Here is a 23,132-nt window from a genome sequence, read left to right as displayed (position 1 = left end):
TCAAGTAATTTATAAGTTTTGAAAGTCTAATGTTACATTATTGATAGTCTCATGAAATTTTATCACTTTAGAGTCATGATCTGGTAATCATAAAAAAATCTGTACAAATATTTTTCACTTCTAAGTAATACAAATAGTAATATAAGATCACAATATACAAGTATGGAAGTCTGCGAGTGTTTTCTAGATTACAAATTCTATAAGATTTTGTGAAGCTTTCATTTTTGAAAAAAATTATATTGAGTAATATTTTATACAATAATCTGAATTAAAAATTTTTCAAAATAATTAGAAATGCTCATCATGTAATCTCTTTATATCAGAAATCTTTTATATCCGTATAAGAAGTAAAGGAAGTGTTGTAATTGCAGAAAATTTCAGGTACCATATTTCAACAAAAATATCCATTTTGGCTGCTATTGAATGCAATTTAAAGATGTTTTTACATGACATCTGTACCTAGCAACATAATAAAGGACTCTTTCCCCAAACAGATTATAAAATTGGTTTGAAATGGATTCAGAAGAAATTTTTTCGTGACGTCTTTACATACGTATGTATCTCGCATAACTCAAAAATGAGTAGCATCAGAACCTTGAAATTTTGTATATAGGACTGCTATAGCATGTAGTTGTGCACCTTCCTTTTTGGTTGCAATCAGCAGCACCAAAAGCATATACAGTAGTCTTTAATCCGGAATGATCTATAATCCGGACCTCAAAGCTACAAACTTTCTGCGCATGCGTGATCGCTACGCTACGTTCAATGTATAATGGAGGGTATAGGCTAGGCTAAAATTATCTAATTATCTATTTCAGTTAATGTTGCAGATTGTGTTGTTCCTTAATTTTCTAATTGGATGCGGCTTATTATTTTTTTGCAGACTGTTAGAGCAATTTTATAAAAAGTAAGCTTGAACTTTTGATTATGTCAGAAAGATTTCTGATTCTGGAGCTGCCAAAGGATCCACAAAGAGAAAGCACGTTTCAATGTCCATCAAACAAAAAGTTTTACTTGCTGCAAAAGATGGATAAAGGCATGAAGAAAGTGACAGAGAGGTTAGTGAAAACGAAAAAATTTCGATTGACAAGTTATAGTCGGTATTCTCAGCACAGCAATTACAGGACGTGAACAGCGGACTTTGTAATTGAAAAAGAAAATTATGTCTCTTTATAGAATTAAAGAGAAAGTATTAGCACATAAAATGAAGATATTTAAAGAACTTACATTGAAAGAAATGTTTATTTATTTAAATTTTGATACACTTTAGATCATAATTGCTCTTTATTTCATAAATTACAGTTTCATATTTTTAATTTTGTAATTTCTGTATGCCATTTTACCAGATTTAAATTGATGATCAATAATCCGGATGTCCGGATGAGTCGGATGAAAGACTGTACTGCATGTATATATATTGAATGATCTAAAATTCATTGAATTCGAAAACAAGTTTTTCTAATACTTGAGCAATAGCTGCAAAGTAAGATAATAATTTATTTACTTAAGAAATATTGATTATATTATCTCCTAATATAAATTTAGTAGAATGTATCAAACTAAGGGAACCCATAAGCAGGAAATTGAATTCCGAAAATTGTTTTTTAAAGGAACTTGAATGTAAATCATGAATATATATACCCACTCTGTTACTGGGTTCCATAAGCTCAGTTTTGTTTACTCTTATATGTTGGTAATTTGTGCATTTTTTGCTTTAAAAATGATTATGTTCTTATCTTTTTGTTAAGGTTTTTATGCCTTTAGTTAATCTGCATGCAATAGTTGTAGAATTATTAGCAATTTAAAAGTTGTTTAAGTGTGGCTAAGTTTTTTTTTTCCCCCCTTTTTTTTACAATATGTTTACATTTGAAACTTAGCAGCAGTTTCTCCACCTTCAGTGTCTTTTTGCTGGGTGGGACCAAAAGTAAACTTTCAGTTTTCTGCACTGAAAAATCTGCCTTCTTGCCTTTTGGCGAATTGCTTGTTTGTGTAGAAACTCTAATTGTAAAAGTACTTTTTTGATTTAACTGTATTTGGTGTTTTATATTTTTCAATTTTTAATCAAGATATTTTGAGGTTTTATGTATTTTTGTCATGCTGCAAAGTGAGAAATGAATTACTTAAAGGAGAAATCTATTTGTAATGAATTTCGTGGAAATAAGTTTAAATGAAATGCAGTAAAAAATGCTGATAATTTAATATTTCAAAGAAGTAATGTGGTGCCTACATCAAATTTTTTTCTAAATGATATTTTATTTTTAGTTATATAAATGTAAATATTTATCTCTTCTATTTGTGTACAGCTGCTGTAATCTTGGAAATATATATCAAATATCTTGGCCAATTTCTATCATATGGGAATCAAACTTTTTTTACTTTTTTTTTAACAGTTTTCTCAAATACAAAGGTAGGGAGGGACCAGAGGAATGTGTAAAAAGTTAGCTTACATAGTTTTCATAAAATTGATATCTTTACATTCAAGAAACCTTGCTCATGAATCTTTCCAAAACAGGAATTTTTGCATCATTTAAGACATATTTATAATGGGTAGTATTTGTTTACAACCAGTGATTGTAAAACTAATCACCTAATAAGGACTTTCGTGGGCATAGTATATTGAGCATCACATTAAATGAGTGGTAGATCTCATAAGTTTAAAAATGGTTGAAAAAAATATTATGGACTAGGCCTTTTATGTCAGTATTTTTTTTTAATGTCTACATCCTTGCTTATAACATATTATTAATTTGGCAATAAGGTTAAACACTTTGAGTAAGTAAGATGTGGTTGCTTTTTATACAACAAATAATAATACTGCATGCCTTTTATAAAATAAATAATATAAAAAGTACCTTTTTCAATAGTTACTGAAATTTTTCTAAATTAATAAAAGCTAATTTTGGTTTCTTTTATATTTTCAGTTTATTTCAATATTTTCTAATTTTAAATGATTTGTTTCATGATATTTTTTCTTTTATCAGAAATTTTCATAAAAAGTTATCTATATTTCAGTTACTAAATCAAAGCAAAATTGGAGGTACGGATGTTTCAGACTCGAAAGCTCCGGAAAGCTCCTGTGGAAGTTCTGTGTATGAATTTGAATTACCTCAAGAACTTTGTGGGCGTTTGATAGGAAAACATGGGAAACATGTCAAAAGTATTAAAGAAAGGTCAAATGCTAATGTGTATATAAAAAGACATCCATATGATCCTCAGTTAAAAATTGTTGCTGTCCAAGGTATATTTTTCTTAATCTTAAATTGGCATGTGCTTCCTATGTGCATTTTGATGTTTGCCTGTTTTATTAATAAGCTTATATTTAGGTATTCTACAAAGTTTAAAGTTATAATTATTTCAGGAATATGTTATATATTTTCAGTTTATTTACTTATTTTACGATTTCTATGTAATTATATAAAAATTCAAATACTTTTTTCACTGTGTCTACCGATTATGGTTTTTTTATGTATAAATTTAGTAAAGTCTAAGATATTTTATTTCTTCAAAGGAAAAAAAGAAGAAAATTAATGCTTTTCTTGCTTGCCTAGAAATGAAAAGTTATTTAAAATTTTTAATGTCTTTTACAATAATTGCAATTGTGCATATAACTGTTGAATAAGATTGTTGTTTGTTATCCCATAAATAAAATTTGCAAACTATTTCCTTTGTTATTTCCTTGTATTCTATGAACTATTCACGTTTTTAATTAATAGAAACAAACATTTATATTCATGGATCTAAATGGCTGTAATTAACAACTTGAATAGAAAATTGTGGACTAATTTATGATTTACTTTAATTAGGGGGTTTTGTCTAATATATGCATCTCTTGAAGGTTGCATAATTAGTAAACTAATAAGTCACAAAAGTATGCATGTTAAAAATGTAAAACTATGTGCTCTGCTTATAATAGAATGACTGGCTTTTATCTCAAAAACATTTTTCATTTATCAGGTTTGTTTATATGTATCAAGTGATCAAAAAGTCAGTATAAATTTGAAAACTTAATAAATCACGGAATAATGTAGATAGAGAGGTAAAAATTGACACACATACTTAAAATGACATGGGGTTTTATTAAAAAAGCAATAATCTGATCAGAAAAGCAATAATTAGCATAACAAATTAAGACAAAGTGAAGATGATGTTCTTTACAGGAAATGTTCAATATGTTCACCATCATTCCTCAACAATAGGTGTAGTCGAGGAATAATGTTGTGAACAGCACTGTAAAGCATGTCCAGAATTATGGTGAGGCATTGGCGTCGGATGTTGTCTTTCAGCATTCCTAGAGATGTCGGTCGATCACAATACACTTGCGACTTCAGGTAACCCCAAAGCCAATAATCGCATGGACTGAGGTCTGGGGACCTGGGAGGCCAAGCATGACGAAAGTGGCGGCTGAGCATACGATCATCACCAAACGATGCGTGCAAGAGACCTTTCACGCATCTAGCAATATGGGGTGGAGCGCCATCCTGCATAAAAATCGTACGTTCCAGCAGGTGTTTATCAGCCAGGCTGGGGACGATGCAATTTTGCAACATATCGGTGTACCTCTCGCCCGTCACGGTAGCAGTTACAAAACCAGAATCGCGCATTTCCTCGAAGAAAAAAGGCCCGATAAACTTTTTTTTTTTTTCCTAATAAAACCTCTTGTCATTCTAAGTACGTGTGTCAATTTTTACCTCTCTATCTACATTATTCCGTGATTTATTAAGTTTTCAAATTTATACTGACTTTTTGATCACCTGGTATATGTGTATTCTGAATTGCCAGTTGTACATTCTAGGGCTATGATGAATTAAGCTTTAGTTTATGAAAAATTGTTGCATTCTGCTGTGTATATTCTATTAGTCTAAATGGTTAGCACATTCAGCCCACAACTAAGATTTGTGGCTCAAATCCTATCGAAGACACAATTGATTTTTCATGTTTCCTTTTCCAAAAATTCTAATTTGGCTCTACAGTGAAACCTCATTTATAAATGATAACTCGTCACTACCTTGATTTGTTCACAGGAACATGTATCTTATCGAAGAAAAGGTTAGGAATTTTTGCATCTCCCCCCCCCTTGTGCTCTTGTGATATACATGGTTAGGTTATATGGCTAGCATTTGAGGATCTGTGGTAGATTTTTTTTCCCTCCTCTAGCTACCATATTGTTTGGCCATGATTTTAATTCCAGAGAAGGCAAGGAATCCTTAAAGCACTTCCATGCCGAAAGTCCTCTCAAGTGCCTTTATGGTAGGGGGAGAGAAGTAGGTAACCCTCGAATCCATCCCCCAGATTATTCTCCATCAAAACTGCAGCAAAGCTGAATGACTAGTGTGGCAACCCTAAAGAACTCGTCTGTCACGAGGATCACATGCGCAGATGCATTACGTCTACGTCTGCTTTTCTGTTTGATAAATAGTTGCATTTAAGATTTTGTAGAATAAGAAATGGCGTGAAAAATAAATGTTGGTTTTTTAAAAAGTGTCGGCTCAGATTTTCAAAGCTATAAATTGCTTATTAAGCAACAAATTTGGCGAGCCAGCCAGGATGAATGTCACAGGGTGACATTATCGATTTTGACACTTGATAATTTACGAAAATAAGAGAAGTTCCTAGGTGCGAACATGGAGGACTTAGAAATACTAAAACAGAAGCGGAAAGCAATTACGAGTGCATTTACGAAAACAGCTAATAAGTTGGAAGAACTGATACAATCAGATTCTCTGGATTTGAATGATCTAGAAATTTATTTAGATCAAATTTCAGAGAAGTATAAAACTTAAAGAAATACGGGTGACTCTTTTTTGGAATTTCTACAAAAAAAAAAAGAAGGCTGTACTACAGAATACAAAGAAGAATACGAAAGAGAATTTAGTGCAGCTCAAGAATATTACGATAAATTATCTACGTTGAAAGTAAAAGCCAACAGGAGAAAGGATAAGTGTTCACAGCCTTCTACTGGTTCAACAAATAGCGGTTCTTCATCAGGAATAGTTAAGGCCGCAAAACAGAAAATGCCGGAGATCGAACTGGTGAAGTTTGATGGAAACTCCCAAAAGTGGTTGATGTTTTGGACGAGGTTTAGTAAAATACACAAAGATACTCCCATCGACCGGAGAGACAAGTTTCATAATCTACTGCAATCTACAAAACCTGAGACTGTGCCAAGAGCAATAGTGGAAAGTTTTCCTGCTACTGAAGAAAATTACTAAAAAGCCATGAAGTATCTCAGAGAACGATTTGGAAATGAAAATGTTTTAATTCAAATTTATGTTAGAGAGCTATTAAAACTGATAATCAATGACAAACAAAAGATAGACTTATTAACTCTTTATGAAAAGTTACAAACTCAACTACGTGCATTGGAATCACTCGGTTTAACTAAAGATAAATTTGCAGTTGTTTTATTTCCTTTAGTGGAATCAGCACTTCATACTGAAATTTAATACAAATTTGGGAAAGACAACAAGGTATGTCACCTGAAACTATAGGTAAGAGTGATTTGGAATCATTAATTGATTTTCAAAAAAGGGAAGTCGAAACTGAATTTAGAGTTAAACTTACCCATGATGTTTTGGGTTCTGATAAAGTAAGTAATAAGAAAAATTAATTTTTTTTGATACAAAACCTGTAGTTCCAACTGCATGTGAACTTAATTAATGCAAATAGTAATAATTTTCGAAAGTATAAAAAGTCTGATACTATTTTTTGCGAAAAATCCCATTTGTCTGAAAGTTGTAAGAATGCATCTTTAATGAGTTTAGAATGTAAGAAAGATATCATTAAGAAAAAGAATGTTTGTTATGTGTGTCTTAAGAAAAACCATAGAGCAAATCAGTGCACAGCTAAACATAGGTGTACCTTATGTAAAAATCGACATTTTGTGATTATGTGCCCTGATTTGCCTTCTAACAAAACAAAAAGTGTCACAAAGTTAGGGAATGACGAAAACAAAACAGGCATTCTTAATAACTATGTTAAGGTAGATCTTCAAACTTTAATTGTAAAAATTCAGAATGGTTCTAAAGAAATGTTTGTACAAGCAATTTATGATAGTGGTTGTATGAAATCATATTTATGTAATGATGTTTCTCAAAGGTTGAATTGTAAGTGTATTGGTGAATCAAAAATTAAGCAATTTCTTTTTGGTTGAGTTGAGACTTCAGAAAATGTGTATAAAAACTATGTTATTGAAGTAATATATATAGTAAATATAAGTGTAAATTAGAGGTACATGGTCAAAACAAAATTTGTTCTGAAATTAAGCAACTCCCATCTGATTCGTGGTTATCGAAATTAAGTCACATGGTATTCTATTAAGTGACTTAGAAAATGGTTCGTGTGATGTCGATAAAGTGATAAGATTACTAATTGGTGCGGATTTTGCTGTTAAGTTTGCTAACTGGAAAAATTGTTCCCCTTACGTGTGGCATCAGCACGGTGCATACGCAGTTAGACTGTACTGTTATGGGTAAATTGGCACTGAGCCAACTACGATAAATACTGCATCCCTCCTAATTTCTTCTCTGTTTGTGAAGGGTCAATGTATTAGTGATCTCTGGAAGTTAGATGTTTTGGGTATTAGTGAATCTTCTATAAGTAAAACCAAAACTCAGTTACAAGAGGATACGCAAAAATATTTTGAAGAGACTTACGGTAAATTTGGAGGGAAGGTCCGAAGTAGCATTACCATGGGTGTTGGATAGCTCGCTTTTACCCGAAAACATTCTTCCTGATGAATTAACCAAAAAATTTAGGTTTTAGTGTAAAAAGTTGTACTTGCTGTCCAGTATCCAAATACCTAGATGGGTAGGTCTCAAATCTATTAATGAAGTTGTGAGTATATATCTCTTTTGTGACAGTGCGTATGGTGCATGCATCTTTTTAAGAGTACAGAGTGGCAAAAAGGTAAAGGTTAGTTTGGTACACGCAAGATCCAGAGTAGTGTCTTTAAAACCTATTATGATTCCTTGATTAGAACTTCTTTTTTGTAATATTGGCTCTAGGTTATTTTCTTCAATTATTAATGATATTGGCTTACGTGAAGTTCGTATTAATTGTTGGACTGACTCCTCAACGGCTTTAAGTTGGATACAGCGAAATCAACGTTGGGGAGCATTCGTTTTAATTGTGTACAGGAAATCAGGTCTTTGACCTCCCCCACTGTATGGCGACATGTCCCTGGTAGTCTCAATCCTGCTGACCTACTTTCTAGAGGTTGTTATGCAGATCAATTAATAGAACGAAAATGGTGGAAGGGACCTGGTTGGTTATGGAAAGATGAGGCAAATTGTCCTAAATCTAATGATGAACCAGATGAGGATTTAGTTAATTCAGAAATACGTAAGACAGTTATTGTTACGTTGGTAAAGAACGATAACTGTATTGGATGGTACTATAACAGGGTTTGTAGCGGTCCTTATAAGTGCTTATAAGTCCTTATATTTGAAAATAAAATATAAAGGCCCTTATAGGTGCTTACTTTTTCTTTAAAGCCCTTATTTTTTGCTTTTAGTGCTTTTTTTTTTTTTTTTTTTAATGAACGCGCTATTTTTCCCGGTACCAAAGCCGAAGCTAAATAAACAACTTTTCTTCCTAATATGGAATGTCAGATAAGGAATCATACTCCCGGAAATAGCTTTTCCCCCTTTCTCTGCATTAACATAACCTTTGGTGTGCACGAAGAGTACAGACAGGTGCCCGACGTTGGTCAAAGAATTGCGGAAGCAGTAGAAAATTCCGGTACATTCGGCATTCTTTTCCGCCCACCCAAATACTAAGCACGTTTGAATTTCTATCAAGATCTTAATAATTTGTACTCTCATTCCACTTGGTCAGTTCATATTCGTGTTTATTATGATCATTATGCTTATATTATGAGCTTATCTATGAATGTTTATAATAACATAGTTGCAGTAACTGCTGAAGTATAGTAAACTTCCAAAAATGGTTGTGTTTTAACACAGATTTAGCTTTCTAAGGAATAATATTCGGAATGGCTTAAATAAAGGGAAAGTAATCGAATAGTCAAAATAATTTAATTTTTTTGGCCAATACATTATACAGTACGAAGATTGGGAGGTTCTCCCCTTTCTCCGCAAAATCTCGAGTATTGAAACTGTTACAGCTCACTGCAAAACAAGCTACAGACTTTTTTTTTTTGTTTCCAATCTGGATTGAATAGGGCTAAAAGTTCTGCGGTCTACCAACCCAAGCGAAGAATGATTCTATTCCGGAAATTTAACGCTGTCTGTTGAAAATTAGAATGAAAAACACCCCAGTTATTTAGTTCTTTATTCTCCCAATACCAGCAGCTGTTGATTACGATTGCGTAGTATCACGTAGGGAAGAATTACGGCAGACGTATTGCGCAATAACGTTTGCGATATTTCGCAGAGATAATTAATTTTGATGTTCTGTCCGAGATTTGTTTATGAACACTTAAGAGAGTTTGTGCTTGCTAAGCAGAATATTTTTCAGCTCCGTTGGTTTATTTTTATATGATGCACATATCGAAATGTCAAAAGCACTTATTTAGCAGAAAAATCTAAAGAACGGCTACAGTCTATACCCCCCCCCTCCGCTTCTCTTTTTCAAGTTACGCTCGACTGTCAGAATATTCACCAATTTCAAAGTATGCGGGTTAGTTAAGCTTTTACTGTTAAAGGATGACTGCATGAAGCAAATTTCTGTCTTCTGATTTCAGAAATGTTCCGCTTTTTTACTTAAATTACTTGTTAAGGGAAAACTGATATACAATGAAAATTTAGAAAATGTTCAGAATTTAGATTTAAATTATTTAAATATCAATATGAGTGGAAAAATAAATTGTATTTATTATTAGGTTTCAAGCGAATACAATAAATATGCCTTATTATTATTTATTTTTTCTATTTTGAACTGAAATTTCAACATTAAATCTTGTAATATAGTTTAGTTCTGCATAGTTTTATTTCTCTCATTGTAAACTAGTTCTGTAAATTGAACTGTTATTTAAAATTTAAAAAAAGAAAAGTAATTATTTTCCATGGTTGAGGTAATGTTTATTCTCTCTTAATAAATACTGTATTTCTCATATTTTAAATTACAAGTCTAATTTTTAAGGTTATGCAGTTGTGTATAATGTAATTAGACAGGTGCTTATTTTTTTTCTTAAAATGTGCTTGAAAAGTGCTTATAGGTGCTTATTTTTTTAACTAAAATATGGCTGTGAACCCTGCATAAGTATTTCTCATCATTTAAGAAAATTGTAAGAATGTTATGGATATTCAGATTTTATAATAATGTACGTAATAATAATAATAACAACCATTCTAAGGATTTAACTGTATCTGAAATAGAAAGGGGAGAAATAGCTTTAATGCTATTAATAAAAAAAGGAGTCGTTTAATGGTGAAACAGATGATAAGCTAAGACGACTGAGACCATTTGTCAGGGTCTAATAAGAGCTAAGTCTAATGTTGCTTATCGTGACAACTCTAGCAGCTTTAAGTTCCCCATCATATTACCTTCTGAACATCCAGTAGTCAAATTATTGATATTAAGTGCCTACAAAGATTTGTTGCATGCGGGTACTACATTGTTGATGTCGCATTTAAGAGAAAGATACTGGATCTTAAAATCACGTAAAACTATAAGGAACTGTATAAGAAAATGTGTAACCTGTCAGAGATTTAAGGCTAAAAGAGGTGAGACAGTCCCAGGCGTTTTACCAAATGATAGGGTTCGTGATTCAGCCATTTTTGAAATCGTAGAATGTGATCTTGCAGGACCCTTGCATTTAAAGGATGGACTACAATCATATATTGTGCTCTTCACCTGTGCGGTTTATCATGCTATCCATATGGAACTGGTTACCCTCATTAACAACTGACTAATTTTTTAAAGCTTTAAGTCGTTTTATCGCACGTCGTGGATAATGGGACAAATTTTGTGGGTGCAGAGAGAGTTCTGCAAATCATTGACTGGGACTGCCTTTACTCTAAGCCTGCTGAAAAGAGAATATAATGGAAATTTAATCCTCCACCCCGGAAGCATTTAATACAAATTGTAAAGAAATATTGAGAAAAATTGTAGGTCGTGCTTCTCTTGGCTATGAAGAGTTACTCACCGTCTTGTGTGATTGTGAAAGTATTGTCAACTCAAGACCACTTAAGTATGTGTCTGACGATATTAAAGATCCCTTGCCTTTAACTCCGGAAAAATTTCTGCATGAAACTCCACAGTCGGGTGTACCTGATATTGACGACGTGGACGAAGGAAAATTGAGTAGAAGAGCGAAGTATCTCTAGAGAATGAGTGAGATTTCGCTCTGAGTATCTAGGGCAGTTAAGACAGCAGTGTACCAGAAATAGCAAAGCAAAAATAAACTTCTCTGTGTAGGAGAAATTGTCTTGCTGGAGGATCAAAATAAAAACTGTGCATATTGGAATTTAGCATGCGTTATTCGGCTGATCCCTGGTCGAGATGGCAACATAACAGTTGCTCTTGTAAAAAGCAGTAATTCTGAGTTCTTTAGACCAATACAGAGATTGTTTAGATTGGAAAAGGATAATATAATAGATAATACTCAAAATGATCAAGTTCCTTTCACCACCAGTAGTGGTAGAGTTGTAAAATCACAAATAATGCAATTCATGTCTTTGAGTTATTATGATTTATTTTGTTGTGCTATTATTGTTGTATTATTCATCAGTATTAATTTTGTTTTCAAGTAATATGATTTAAGTATTAAGTAATTTTCTTTGTTATATTCCTCATTTATATTGATATAAGTTTTATGTTTTGAGTGTGTAGCCATCCACTCAAAAGGTGGGAGAATTTTGGCAACCCTAAAGAATTCGTTTGGCACGAGGATCACGTGCGCGGATGCATTACGTCTATGTCTGCTTTTCTGTTTGATAAATAGTAGCATTTAAGATTTTGTAGAATAAGAAATATCGTGAAAAATAAATGTTGGTTTTTTAAAAAGTGTCTGCTCAGATTTTCGAACCTATAAATTACTTATTAAGCAACAACTAGTGTGGTGGGACTATGCCTGTAACACCAGTGTTAAATCCTGCTGCCTTTCGTACTTTTCCCTGTACGTGCCTTCTCACCCCCCCTCCAAAAAAAGTATGGATCTGTACAAAGTTTATTGTGACAGACTGTGTAGTTATGTGCATGACCCCTTAAGGACTTTATCAATTTCTTAATTTATTATAAAAACTGCTTTGATTTTAAATACATTTGCATTGCAGAGTGGGATGTGGTGTATTTATTGCCGATTTCGATCGGTCTCACATCTATCAAGCGCATATGTGTTATGACTTTTGAAGTACTTCTGCTTTTATGCATTTAGTTCCCTCATTCGCTGGGAAAATGTCATCTTAACCATAGTTTTAAATATCAATTATTAGGTACATTGCACAAAAAAGGGGGGCACAGTTCTATATATTCCATTCTACTGGGCCAATTGATGAAATTCAGATTGCGTTTTTCATTTCTCGCAAGCAACTTGAGATATACACTGGTGTGCAAAACTTAAGCAACATGTGTTCTTTTTGCCATAACTTCACGAGAAATCATCTGAGAAACATGAAATTCAGAGAGAGAGACAGCATTTTGTATTTAAACGATGAAGTAAGCATAGTTGTGCAAAAATGAATACAGTGCATGCAGTATGGAATAAAAAAGGCTTTATTGAACTCATAGTATTGTTACCACATGATTAGAGGAAGAACAACAAGCAGTGTTTCCTTAGTATGGGACATGCCCTCCACTTACTGCAGTGATTGCTTCGCACCGTCTCTTCATACTCAGCATCAGATTGTCCAACAGATCTTGAGGTAAGAGTGCCTATTCCGCAATCAGCATCTGTTTCTGTTGTTGGGAGTTTCCCGGAGAATGTAATCATACCTCAAGGTGACTCCCCAAAGCATTCCACACATATTCTATGGGATTTAAATAAGGGGAGTATGCTGGCCAATCCGTTTGGGTGATATCTTCCCTTTCCAGCATCTTCTGAAGATCCAGAGTTCAGTGTGGCCGTGCATTGTCATCCATAAAAGCGAAGTCTTTTCCAATGGCACCTCGGAACAGACGCACATAGGCAAGGATCACCTCCTGACAATAGCGATCTCCGATTATAGAACTTCTGTCGAAAACGTGGAGCTCTGTCCACCCGTTCAGCATAATGCCTCTCCAGACGAGATCTCCAGGACACCGTAATGGTCTCTTTCCGTGATGTTACTGAGATTAAATCATGTCCTTACCTCTCTCCAAATAAGTTGGCGTTGAGAATTGCTTGGGGCACTAAAACGACTCATCCGTAAGGAGGATACGACTCCATTGATGAGATGCCTAGTTTTTGTTCTCCTTGCACCATTCTAAACGGTGGTGCTGACGGCCAGCTTTTGAAGGTGTGCAGCGTTCGGGTTGGTGGATGAATAGGCCAAATTTGTGAAAACGTCTGGACACAGTAAACTGCGACACTTGTTGCCCCGTTGCTGTACACAGTTGCTAAGCTACACTGCTCGCTTACTGGTTTAGGGCTCTTTTCACCTGCAGGACGATATATTGATCATCCACAGCCGTTGTTTTCCTGGGGCGGCCACCACCAACCATTCTAACAGCTGTGACTATGGTTTAGAAGGTTTTCCAAGTGCGCGAAACGACACTTTTGTTGATTCCAAACTCTTCAACTACACTGGTCACACTACATCCCTCCTCCAGCTTTCCGATCATTCTTCCACGTGTGAAATCATCCAGGTGTATTCTTCTAGCCATATTTTTATGAAAGAACGTACTTTCAGCAAATGTCTTTAATTGCGTCTCCGTTCTTATTGTAGTCTTGACTTGAGTGCAATAAGGACGGAGAGTGCAACAAGATCGTACACATTTTGCATACGCTCATGTTGCCTGTGACGTTTTGTTTCTGACATTTCCATATGCCTGACCTTTTTACTGAATTTTGTGTTCATTGTACTGATCGCAAGAACCTCTTTTCTGCAATTTCATGGCTATCTGATTAAAATTTATATTGTTGCTTAAGTTTTGCACACCAGTGTATATTAGATTTATGTATAGCATCATTGTAACATAGGTATTTTGACACAAAATCTGACTTTTTCTGAAATGACACGCTAATTTATTCCATGTTTCAATTCTATGACACAAATTATGCCTAAATACTGAATTTTGTAAAATTTGGTGCAAAATTTACAAATTCAAATATTTAATCTGTCGCATTTTTTAGTTTGTGCCAAGAATAATTCACTTGCAAACTCCTTACTTTATAGCAATCTATTTTTCTTTCCTTTTTTTTCATTGCAGATGAGCAGAAAGAAAATCATCTTTCATGCTTTTAAATAATATTAACAAACTGCGTAAGCCACATATGGCGTTATTATCGTTTCTAATAAATATGCCAAATTTCAAAATGTGCCAATATGTAAATTCATGTATATCATAGAAAATTTTGAATAAAAAAAACTCTAATGTTTAGCAGGTGTACATAGAAGTACATCTTACTTTAATATTTACTTTTATATTTCAAATTTTTTTATAAAAATTGTTTAAAAATACAAATTTTTAAAAAATATCATAAAAACTGGGCAAATTTTATTTGGAATGAATAAATTTTAGAATGTGAAAAGAAGAATAAGATAAGTTAAATAAGAAAAGACAGATTAACAAATACAGTCAAGAGTCGTTAATCCGGACTCGTCGGGACTTCGTCGATTCCGGATTATAGATCATCAGTTTAAATCTGGTAAGATGGCATGCAGAAATTATAAAATTAAAAATATGAAACTGTAATTTATGAAATAAAGAACAATTATGATCTAAAGGGTATCAAAATTTACAAAAAAAAAAAAAGCTTAATATTTATTTGCTTACTTTATTAAACATTTCTTTCAATGTAAGTTGTTTAAGTTGGTTTGTTTTTTATGTGATAATACATTCTCTTTAATTCTATAAACAGACATAATTTCTTGTTCAGTTTCAAAGTTCCGCTGTTCCAGTCCTATAATTGCTGTATTGAGCATACCGACTAATTTGTCAATCAAAATTTTTTCGTTTTCAATAACCTCTGTCACTTCTTCGCTATCGGAAGCGAATTATAATGACGAGGAATTTGATTTAAATCATATCAAAGACGGAGTACATCGAGATGAAATACTACATTTAGTGAGGAATTATAAGCCAAATAAAATAAAAACATCTGCCCTGAAGATAAGGATAGTGCTGACAGATCAACTTCCAATACATTGCGCGCTGCGGCGTTAAAGATAAACAAAGTTTAGATAAGCAAACGTTAAAGTTTAGATAAACAAAGGATATGCCTTTATCCATTTTTTGCAGCAATTCCACTTTTTGTTTAATGGACTTCGAAACATACTTTCGCTTTGTAGATCCTTTGCATATTAGTAAATATGTATCAGAAATTCTATTTGAGATAATCGAAAGTTCAAGCTTACTTTTATAAAATTGCTCTAACAGTCTACAAAAAATAATAAGCCGAATCCAATTCGAAGATTAAGGAGCAACGCAATCTGCAACATTAACTGAATTAGATAATTTTAGCTTAGCTTATACCGTCCGTTATACATTAAACGCGCATTCGTAAACGTATTTTGCGCACGCACACACGCGTATTCGCAGCCGTCATCGCGACGCATGCGCAGAAAGTTTGTAGCTTTGAGGTCCGGATTATGGGTGTCCGAATTAACGACTTTTGACTGTATATTCAAATTTTATTAACATTAAGAAGATAAAATTTTGAGAACTAATTTTTTAAAAACTATGTATGCGATTTTCATAAACTTGGCATAATTTGAGTCGTAGAATCGAAATACGGATAAAATTGTCATTTCAGAAAAAGTCCTATTTTATGTCAGAATACCTATATTGGAACAATGCTATATATAAATCTAATGCATATCCTAAGTCGCACTTTCGAGACATGAAAAACGCAATTTGAATTTCGTCAATGGAACTAGTTGAATGGGAGAAATAGAACTGTCCCAATAATTTTTTTGGTGCATTGTGATCCTCTTAATTAATAGTTTTAATTATTCAAATGATTGGGAAAGTATTACAAATGGAAGATAAAGTGTCATATGATTTCGTCTGTTGGTGGCCGAAATAGGTGGATCTGCCGAATTTAGTTTGGCCTAGATTAGAACCTGGGCAGATATATCATCAGATCTCCTAGCTTTAATTTTTTAATTAAGAAAAGGTACTACGCAAATAACTACTAAGCTTTGCTAGGGAAAGCTACTAAGCAAAATGTTTCCCAGCAAAATATGGAATTTATTGAATTAATGAAACTTAAGTTATAAAAATTGCACTTCACCCCTAAGAACTTTCAGAATTTTTCCTATTAAATTTTATGTCATCTGAATTGTATTATTTTTACTTGTACGAAGTAAAAAGGAAGTATTGTAATCTTGAAAAATTTCAGGTTTAAACGAAAATATCCATTTTGACCGCTGTTGAATGCAATTTAACGATGTTTTTGCACGAGATCTGTGCACAAGGACAGAATAAAGGACCCCCCTAAAAAATTATAAAACTGATTTAAAATAAATTCTGAAGAGAATTTTTTCGTGGCGTCTGTGCATATGTACGTGTCTTGCATAACTTGAAAACCCAGAACGTTGAAATATTGTATATAGGATGGCTATAACATGTAGATTGCTCTTTATTTCATAAATTACTGTTTCATATTTTTAATTGTATAATTTCTGCATGCCATCTTAGATTTAAATTGATGATCTATACTGCTCGACACTGAAAATGCAACACCAAGAAGGAGTGGTCAGAAAGTAACGAAATTTGGAAAAAAAGACAGAGATAGCAAGCAGCAATAAGTGATCTTTATTTCAAAATGATAGAATACAGAGCGAGAACGGTATCGCCTCAGTAGGATGTAGGACCACCGCGGACAGCGATGCACAAAGAAACAGGTCTAGGCATAGAGTCAATAAGAGTGCAGATGGTGTCCTGAGGGATGGCTCTCCATTCCCTTTCAACCATTTGCCACAGTTTATCTTCTGAACAAGGCAGGGGTAGAGTCTGCAAACAGCGTCCAATCACATCCCATTGGGTTCTATTGGTGACAGGTCAGGAGAGTATGGTGGCCAGGGAAGCATCTGTATACCTTGCAGAGCATGTTGGCAGATGCGAGCACTGTGTGGTCGGGCGTAAGCCTGCAGAAAAATTGCATTAGGCAGCCCCTGAAGGTAGGGGATTGCCACCGGCAGCAGTACATTATCCAAGTATCGTTGGGCCGTCATAGTGCCCTGAATACGAACTAGAGGTGACCTGGAATCTTAGGCAATAGCGCCCCAAACCATTATGCCACGGTGGGGCGTTCCACAGTTACTGCCAGATTAGATCTGTCTCCATGTCGACACCACACACATTTGCGACGACTGTCGCTGGATAAACAGAAGCGTAACTCATCTGAGAACATGACGTTTTGCCATTCTGTCATCCACTTCGCTCCAGTCTGGCACCATTCTAAACGTTGGCGTCTATGCTGTGGGGTCAATGGCACTCTTCTTAACGGATGCCGTGATTGCAGGGCAAGTTCAACCAATCGACGGGAAATGGTTCTGGCCAACACGGAACATCCAGGGTATCTTTCACATGCTACAGAATGACGGTACAAGTGACTTGCGGGACCCCCACAGCTTGTCGGCGGATGCGTTGATCCACGCGTGCTGACGTCAGTCTGGCTGCACCTGCACCTCTCCTTGTTCCAACCTTGTTCGTCATAGCTGATGAACCGTGCTCGCATCCATGTGGGTATCAGCTGCGATTTGACCTAAGGACCAACCCGCCCTTCTCAGTCCGATCACTATACCCCTCGTAAAATCGTCTATCTGCTGGAAGTGCCTTCGTCGACAGCAGCCTGGCTATTCTATCTTACCTGTATCCTCTGGGACAAAAACCAACTTTCTTCGATAATTCGTCTGGCAGAAAAAGGGCACGAATATTGCCCATTCTGCACGTTCCTTTCCTCATATAGAGTTGCCAACTCTCCCGATTTAGGCGGGAGACTCGCGATTTTCGACCGCTCTCCCACCAACCCGATTTACAATATATTTCTCTCAACTTTTTCTTATTCTTAAAATTTCTCACGATTTTTATGCAACTTGGCTTAATACTTTGTTATATGAATTTTAAAAAAAGTGCTTTTGGATGTCTGAAAGAAATTGAATTTTCTCTACATTATATCTAAACCAAAACCTTGTGAATCAGATAGCTTCTGCTTTGTGAATGAGAGCATTATACGTATCTAGAAACGTCGTTCTCCAGTTCACCAATGGGCTTCGAGCTCCACTGCGTGTCAGCTGGCATATATTAGCCAATGAGGACAAAGCAAGTTGTTATTTGGACGTTCTTTAGTTATTTCGTTCATTTCGTCCTGAGTTGTGTGAGTACACGTGCCTTAGAGAAATAGTTTTAGAAATTATCATCTTTGGTTACGTCTGCGAGAAAGGTGAAATACTCGTGTAGGTTTCAAAAATCGTACACAGTTGACTTTCCTTCCATTATTTCCTCAAGGAAGTGTAATAAATTTGCGTTGAGTACCGCCTGTCGTTGCGATTTTTTGATTTCGCATGGTAGAAGGGCGGATGTTCTCAAACATGTGCGTACACAAAAACACAAGGATAACATAAGTTGTTTTTAAAAAAACGAAAAGTTAAATTTTTCTTTGGAAACAAAGGACCAAAAAGTTATTAATGCAGAATGTCTGTTCTCTGCCTTTTTACTGGAGCAAAACCTGCCACTGAATGCATCGGATCACGCTGCAGCTTTATTTAGAAAAATGTGTCCCGATAGTGAAATCGCTAAGAAATATTCAAGGTGTAAGAATCAAAACAGGTGCAATTGTTAAAGAAATGGGTTTGAAAAATAAATCTTCAGTTATTGATTGCATTAAAACAGCTCCGTTCTGCCTCTCTACCGATAGCAATAATACCGATTCAAAACTGTATCCAATTGTAGTTTCTTTTTTTGATCCAGAGTCTTCAGAAATTGAGTGCAGTTTACTTTATGTTCCCCCTTTAGAAGGACATTTGATAGGCTTTAATATAGCACAGCTAATTATTAAAACTTTAAAAGAAAATGCAGGCCCTCTGGATGATTGCTTAGCACTTGGTGCCGATAATGCACCAGTATTGGTAGGCTTGGAAGACTGGTGTTGCAGGCATCTTAAGAAAGGAAAATTCTGATTTTCAGATTATGAGGTGCACCTGTCACTTCTTAAGTTTAGCAGCTGAAAAAGAGGCAGCTTCTTTACCCCATAAATGTGGATGAACAGATTGTTGATATTTATTATTATCTTGAAAGGAGTTCTAAAAGGAAGGAAAAATTGAAACAATTCCAACAGCTGCATAACAGCAGTTTACGATTAGAAAACTTGGATGAAGTTATAAAATCAGCTAGGATTGACACCCAGTGGAGTTTAATTTTAAAACTGAAAGATGCTGATGGAATGTTAAAATATAGTGAACTGTCTAGAATTGTATTGGCCATCTTGACAGTTCCCTATAGTAATGCAGAGTGTGATAGGATTCTCAGTGTTGTTGAGAAAACAAGGACTAAATTTAGATCTAATATTAGTGATGACACATTAGAAAACCTTTTATTAGCAAAAGCAGGCCTATGTGGCAATTCAATTGCCGTGAACAAAATTATGAAGTTTCTTTCTTAAAGAAAGCAAAATCTGCCACTGTTTATAACATTTTTATGCAAACTGATTAAAGTGTCTTTTTTCCCCCCCCCATAAACGATGCAAGTAATAAAAATGTTTTTTATGTGTAAGGTATTTTTGTTTTGCTTGCATTTAAGAATTAGTTACTATTTAAAGTTAATTCATTACTAAAAACTATATTTTTATCATTTAAAAAGTCTTAAACATTGTGAAAAATCTCCTGATTTTTGAGTGTCATGGGTTGGCAAGTATGCTCATATCTTAATTCACGTGCGTCGAAGAGCTGCACATTTCACGTTATTCGCATAACTTAGTGACGTGCGTCTACTCTAAAATTTGCATATATTTCTGACCACTCCTTCTTGGTGTTGCATTTTTAATGTCAAGCAGTGTATAATCCGGAGAAACCCTTAATCCAGAATCGTTGAAGTCCTGACGAGTCCAGATTACAGACTTTGTACTGTATATATATTTATATATATACACTCTGTTACCTGGCGCAGTGATCTCAGTTTCTTAATTCTTTTAAATTGTGCATTTTTTGCATTAAAAATGATTAAATTATGTGTTCTTATCTTTCGTTTAAGATTTTTATGCCTTTAGTAAATCTGCATGCAATATTTGTAGAATTATCAATAATTTAGAAGTTGTTTAAGTGCCGCTAAGCATAATTATTTTTGCTATGGCAGCCATGTTTTTCTTTACATTTGAAACTTGGCAGAATAGTGGATTTGTTGCCAATCTAGAGAAAGTAAGCTTCGCAACAACAAGGATAACACCTTCTGTTATTATTGCGAATTAAATCATGCTTAATTCATTCTGGAATTTATCCGAGGAAATATGTGTTTAAGATTTACTTCGTAATTATTAATATATATATATATTATGAGTTTTTATGTATTTTTGCTTTGTCGCGAAGTGAGAACTGAATTTATAGAATGAGAAATACTGAATCATCTGTGAAAAACTTTTTTTTTTGTTTGTTTGCTTAATTTCTTTTGTACATCGTTTTAGATATATGATAGTATTTGAATAGAACATGTGGTAATGATTAGATGATATAAATTTTGTGCATTCTAAGTTATAAAATGAATGAAATGTCACGCTGTTAAGTGAACCTAGTGCCAGAGTGCGTTTATTCTATTGTGGCTTATGCTCTATCGACGAAGTAGACGCAGTTCAGTCCAAAAAGTTTAAATGAAATGCAAGAAAAAATGCATATAATTTAATATTCCATACAAGGAAGTCATGTAGTGTATACATCAGATTTTTTTATTACATTTTATGATCTTTTTCTTTTTAAAATTTCATTTGATCTAAATTGTCATAATCCACTGTAAACTTTTGTAAAAATTTATATGAAGAATCGAGCAATGTTTAGTCTTTTAATTGTGTTTTACTTTATTTTATGCAGTATTCTTCTGATATCAAGAATGGGTTCAGAAGTATATGTATGTGTGTACACATACAGATATGTATGTACGTACATGCACACATGAACACATACATCTCTAAAGACCTGTTCCTGATAACAGTATCATTTATGCTTTTTTAAACATTGTAAAGGTTATCCATACAAATTCTATGTGCATTAATATTTTTATTTTCATCATTTTATAAAAGTGCTTATATAAATAAAAGCTTTCCTTTCCTACTCAGGAGTTTCAGCATAAAAATGTAAAAATATTAAAAATTGAAATTAGTCAAAGAACCTAAAACTTAAACTATCTAATTAAATATATATATTATCAATAGTTCAATAACCTGAATCATGTTCTTTAAAGTAAATTTGGAATTCTTTGAAATAGGGATTCATAAGATTAGCAGCTATGGTGTAAGTGTCAGTGCAGCAAGGGGACGCTCAAAATACATGGCGGCTGAAAGTCATTTCAAGAGATTGATGGTAGGGGGAGAGGGAAGACCTTCAGACTCCTCCCTCCACTCCACACCATATCTTCCTCAAAATTTTGACTGAAGCTTAAAAGTTAGCTAGGTTCAGTAATATGCCAATCACATGTGATATTAAAGAGGTGCTAGCCTAGCTTCTACTTGTACATGCAACTGTATAGGAATTTTATTTTTTCTAGGTATAATGTATGTTTCAGCTAGTTTACTTTGTGCAGTCTTTCGTTAAAGTTTAGACAGATAATTTTCATATGCTTTGGTCATAATCAGGCAAAGAAACAGCTTCATGATTATTCAGTGGATTTATCCATGTGCGTTTGATAACTGCCAAGTGTTACATTTCGAAAAGGCCATGATCATGTTTTAGACTTTTAAATGTATGTCATAGCTGCCAACTCTTCCTAGTTTTTATCACGTCTCAGAGTTTTATATTAACTGAATACCTAATTTTTAATTTTTAGCCCTTACTTTAAAATATATATATATATCAGCTATAAATGAATTTATCAAACGAGTTAAACTTATGAAGATAAAAGAAATTGTGCCAATCCCATCACACACTTAATAATTTTCAACATAATTTTTATTATTTTACTAAATCAGAATTATTTTCTGTGGACATTTATAAGACTTTTCAAGGAAGTTTCATCAGATAATATTTATATTCAATTTTGTTTTATATCAGTATACAATACATTATTAATTTTATCAATACAATAGTAGGCACATAAATTAATACCCTATTTTCCTTACCTATTCCCTCCTAGAGTTTTAGCTCTAGATTCTGAAAAGTTTTAAAATAGTCAGATAATTTCCACTTTTTTCTATTGTAGATAGTATTTTCTCTGAGGGCTTGTTTATTGGTAAATCATATCCCCTTGATTATTATTTTTATTCAGTGTTTTTGTAATTTTGTATTAGTATTTCATCTATTTTGTTTTCCATGCATTTATAATTTGAAATGTATTTTGTGCAGAATCTTCATTAAGCTACCAGATGTGGCAGATGTTCTCACACTTGAGAAACTTTCTAAATGTGTTTGTCTTTTTCTGTTACTTATATTCCAGCTCATTGTAAGCTTTTTGACTGCCGATGTGTTAAATATTTAAAAATATGGGGTTTTTTGTTTGCCTCTTCGTTTTCCTCCAGTATCCCTCTTGGGTACTGCATTCCAGATTCCTTCATATAAGACAGCCTTAAGGCTGTACAGGGTAATTGAACCAGAGTACAAACTGTCTTGCTCAATATCCATCAGATATTGCAGTGCTCCGCAACCTTTTCTCACCTGCAACGCACAAAAAATCTTTCTGGAATTTCGTGGCACACCAAAAGCTAATGTATATATCTATTGATTTATACACAAAATTTAAAATAAATTTTTGTTTTTAATTTGAAAAATATACAATTATAAAACCATAACATATTTATTTATATGTAATCATAATAATTATCAATGTGATACCTGCACTTAAAAAAAGTTATATATTTTTGAGTTGAGTTATCAAGGAAGTGCCGAAAA

The 23,132-nt window shown here is 33.8% G+C and overlaps 1 protein-coding gene across 2 annotated transcripts in view; it reads left to right on the top strand.

Annotated features, from left to right (window-relative positions):
- Nucleotides 1–23,132, top strand: part of LOC118186825 (uncharacterized) — a 122,774-nt gene that overhangs the window by 30,242 nt on the left and 69,400 nt on the right. For both annotated transcript variants that reach the window (XM_035356985.2, XM_035356983.2), the window contains exon 3: nucleotides 3,013–3,238. In XM_035356985.2, the coding sequence (XP_035212876.1) occupies nucleotides 3,013–3,238 (226 nt within the window). The remainder of the gene's footprint in view (nucleotides 1–3,012; nucleotides 3,239–23,132) is intronic.

Source organism: Stegodyphus dumicola, chromosome 9 (assembly GCF_044657685.1).
Source record: "Stegodyphus dumicola isolate Sdum_Otavi_A_Nest chromosome 9, ASM4465768v1".
Taxonomy (NCBI): domain Eukaryota; kingdom Metazoa; phylum Arthropoda; class Arachnida; order Araneae; family Eresidae; genus Stegodyphus; species Stegodyphus dumicola.
This window is presented reverse-complemented; position numbering and strand designations above follow the sequence as displayed.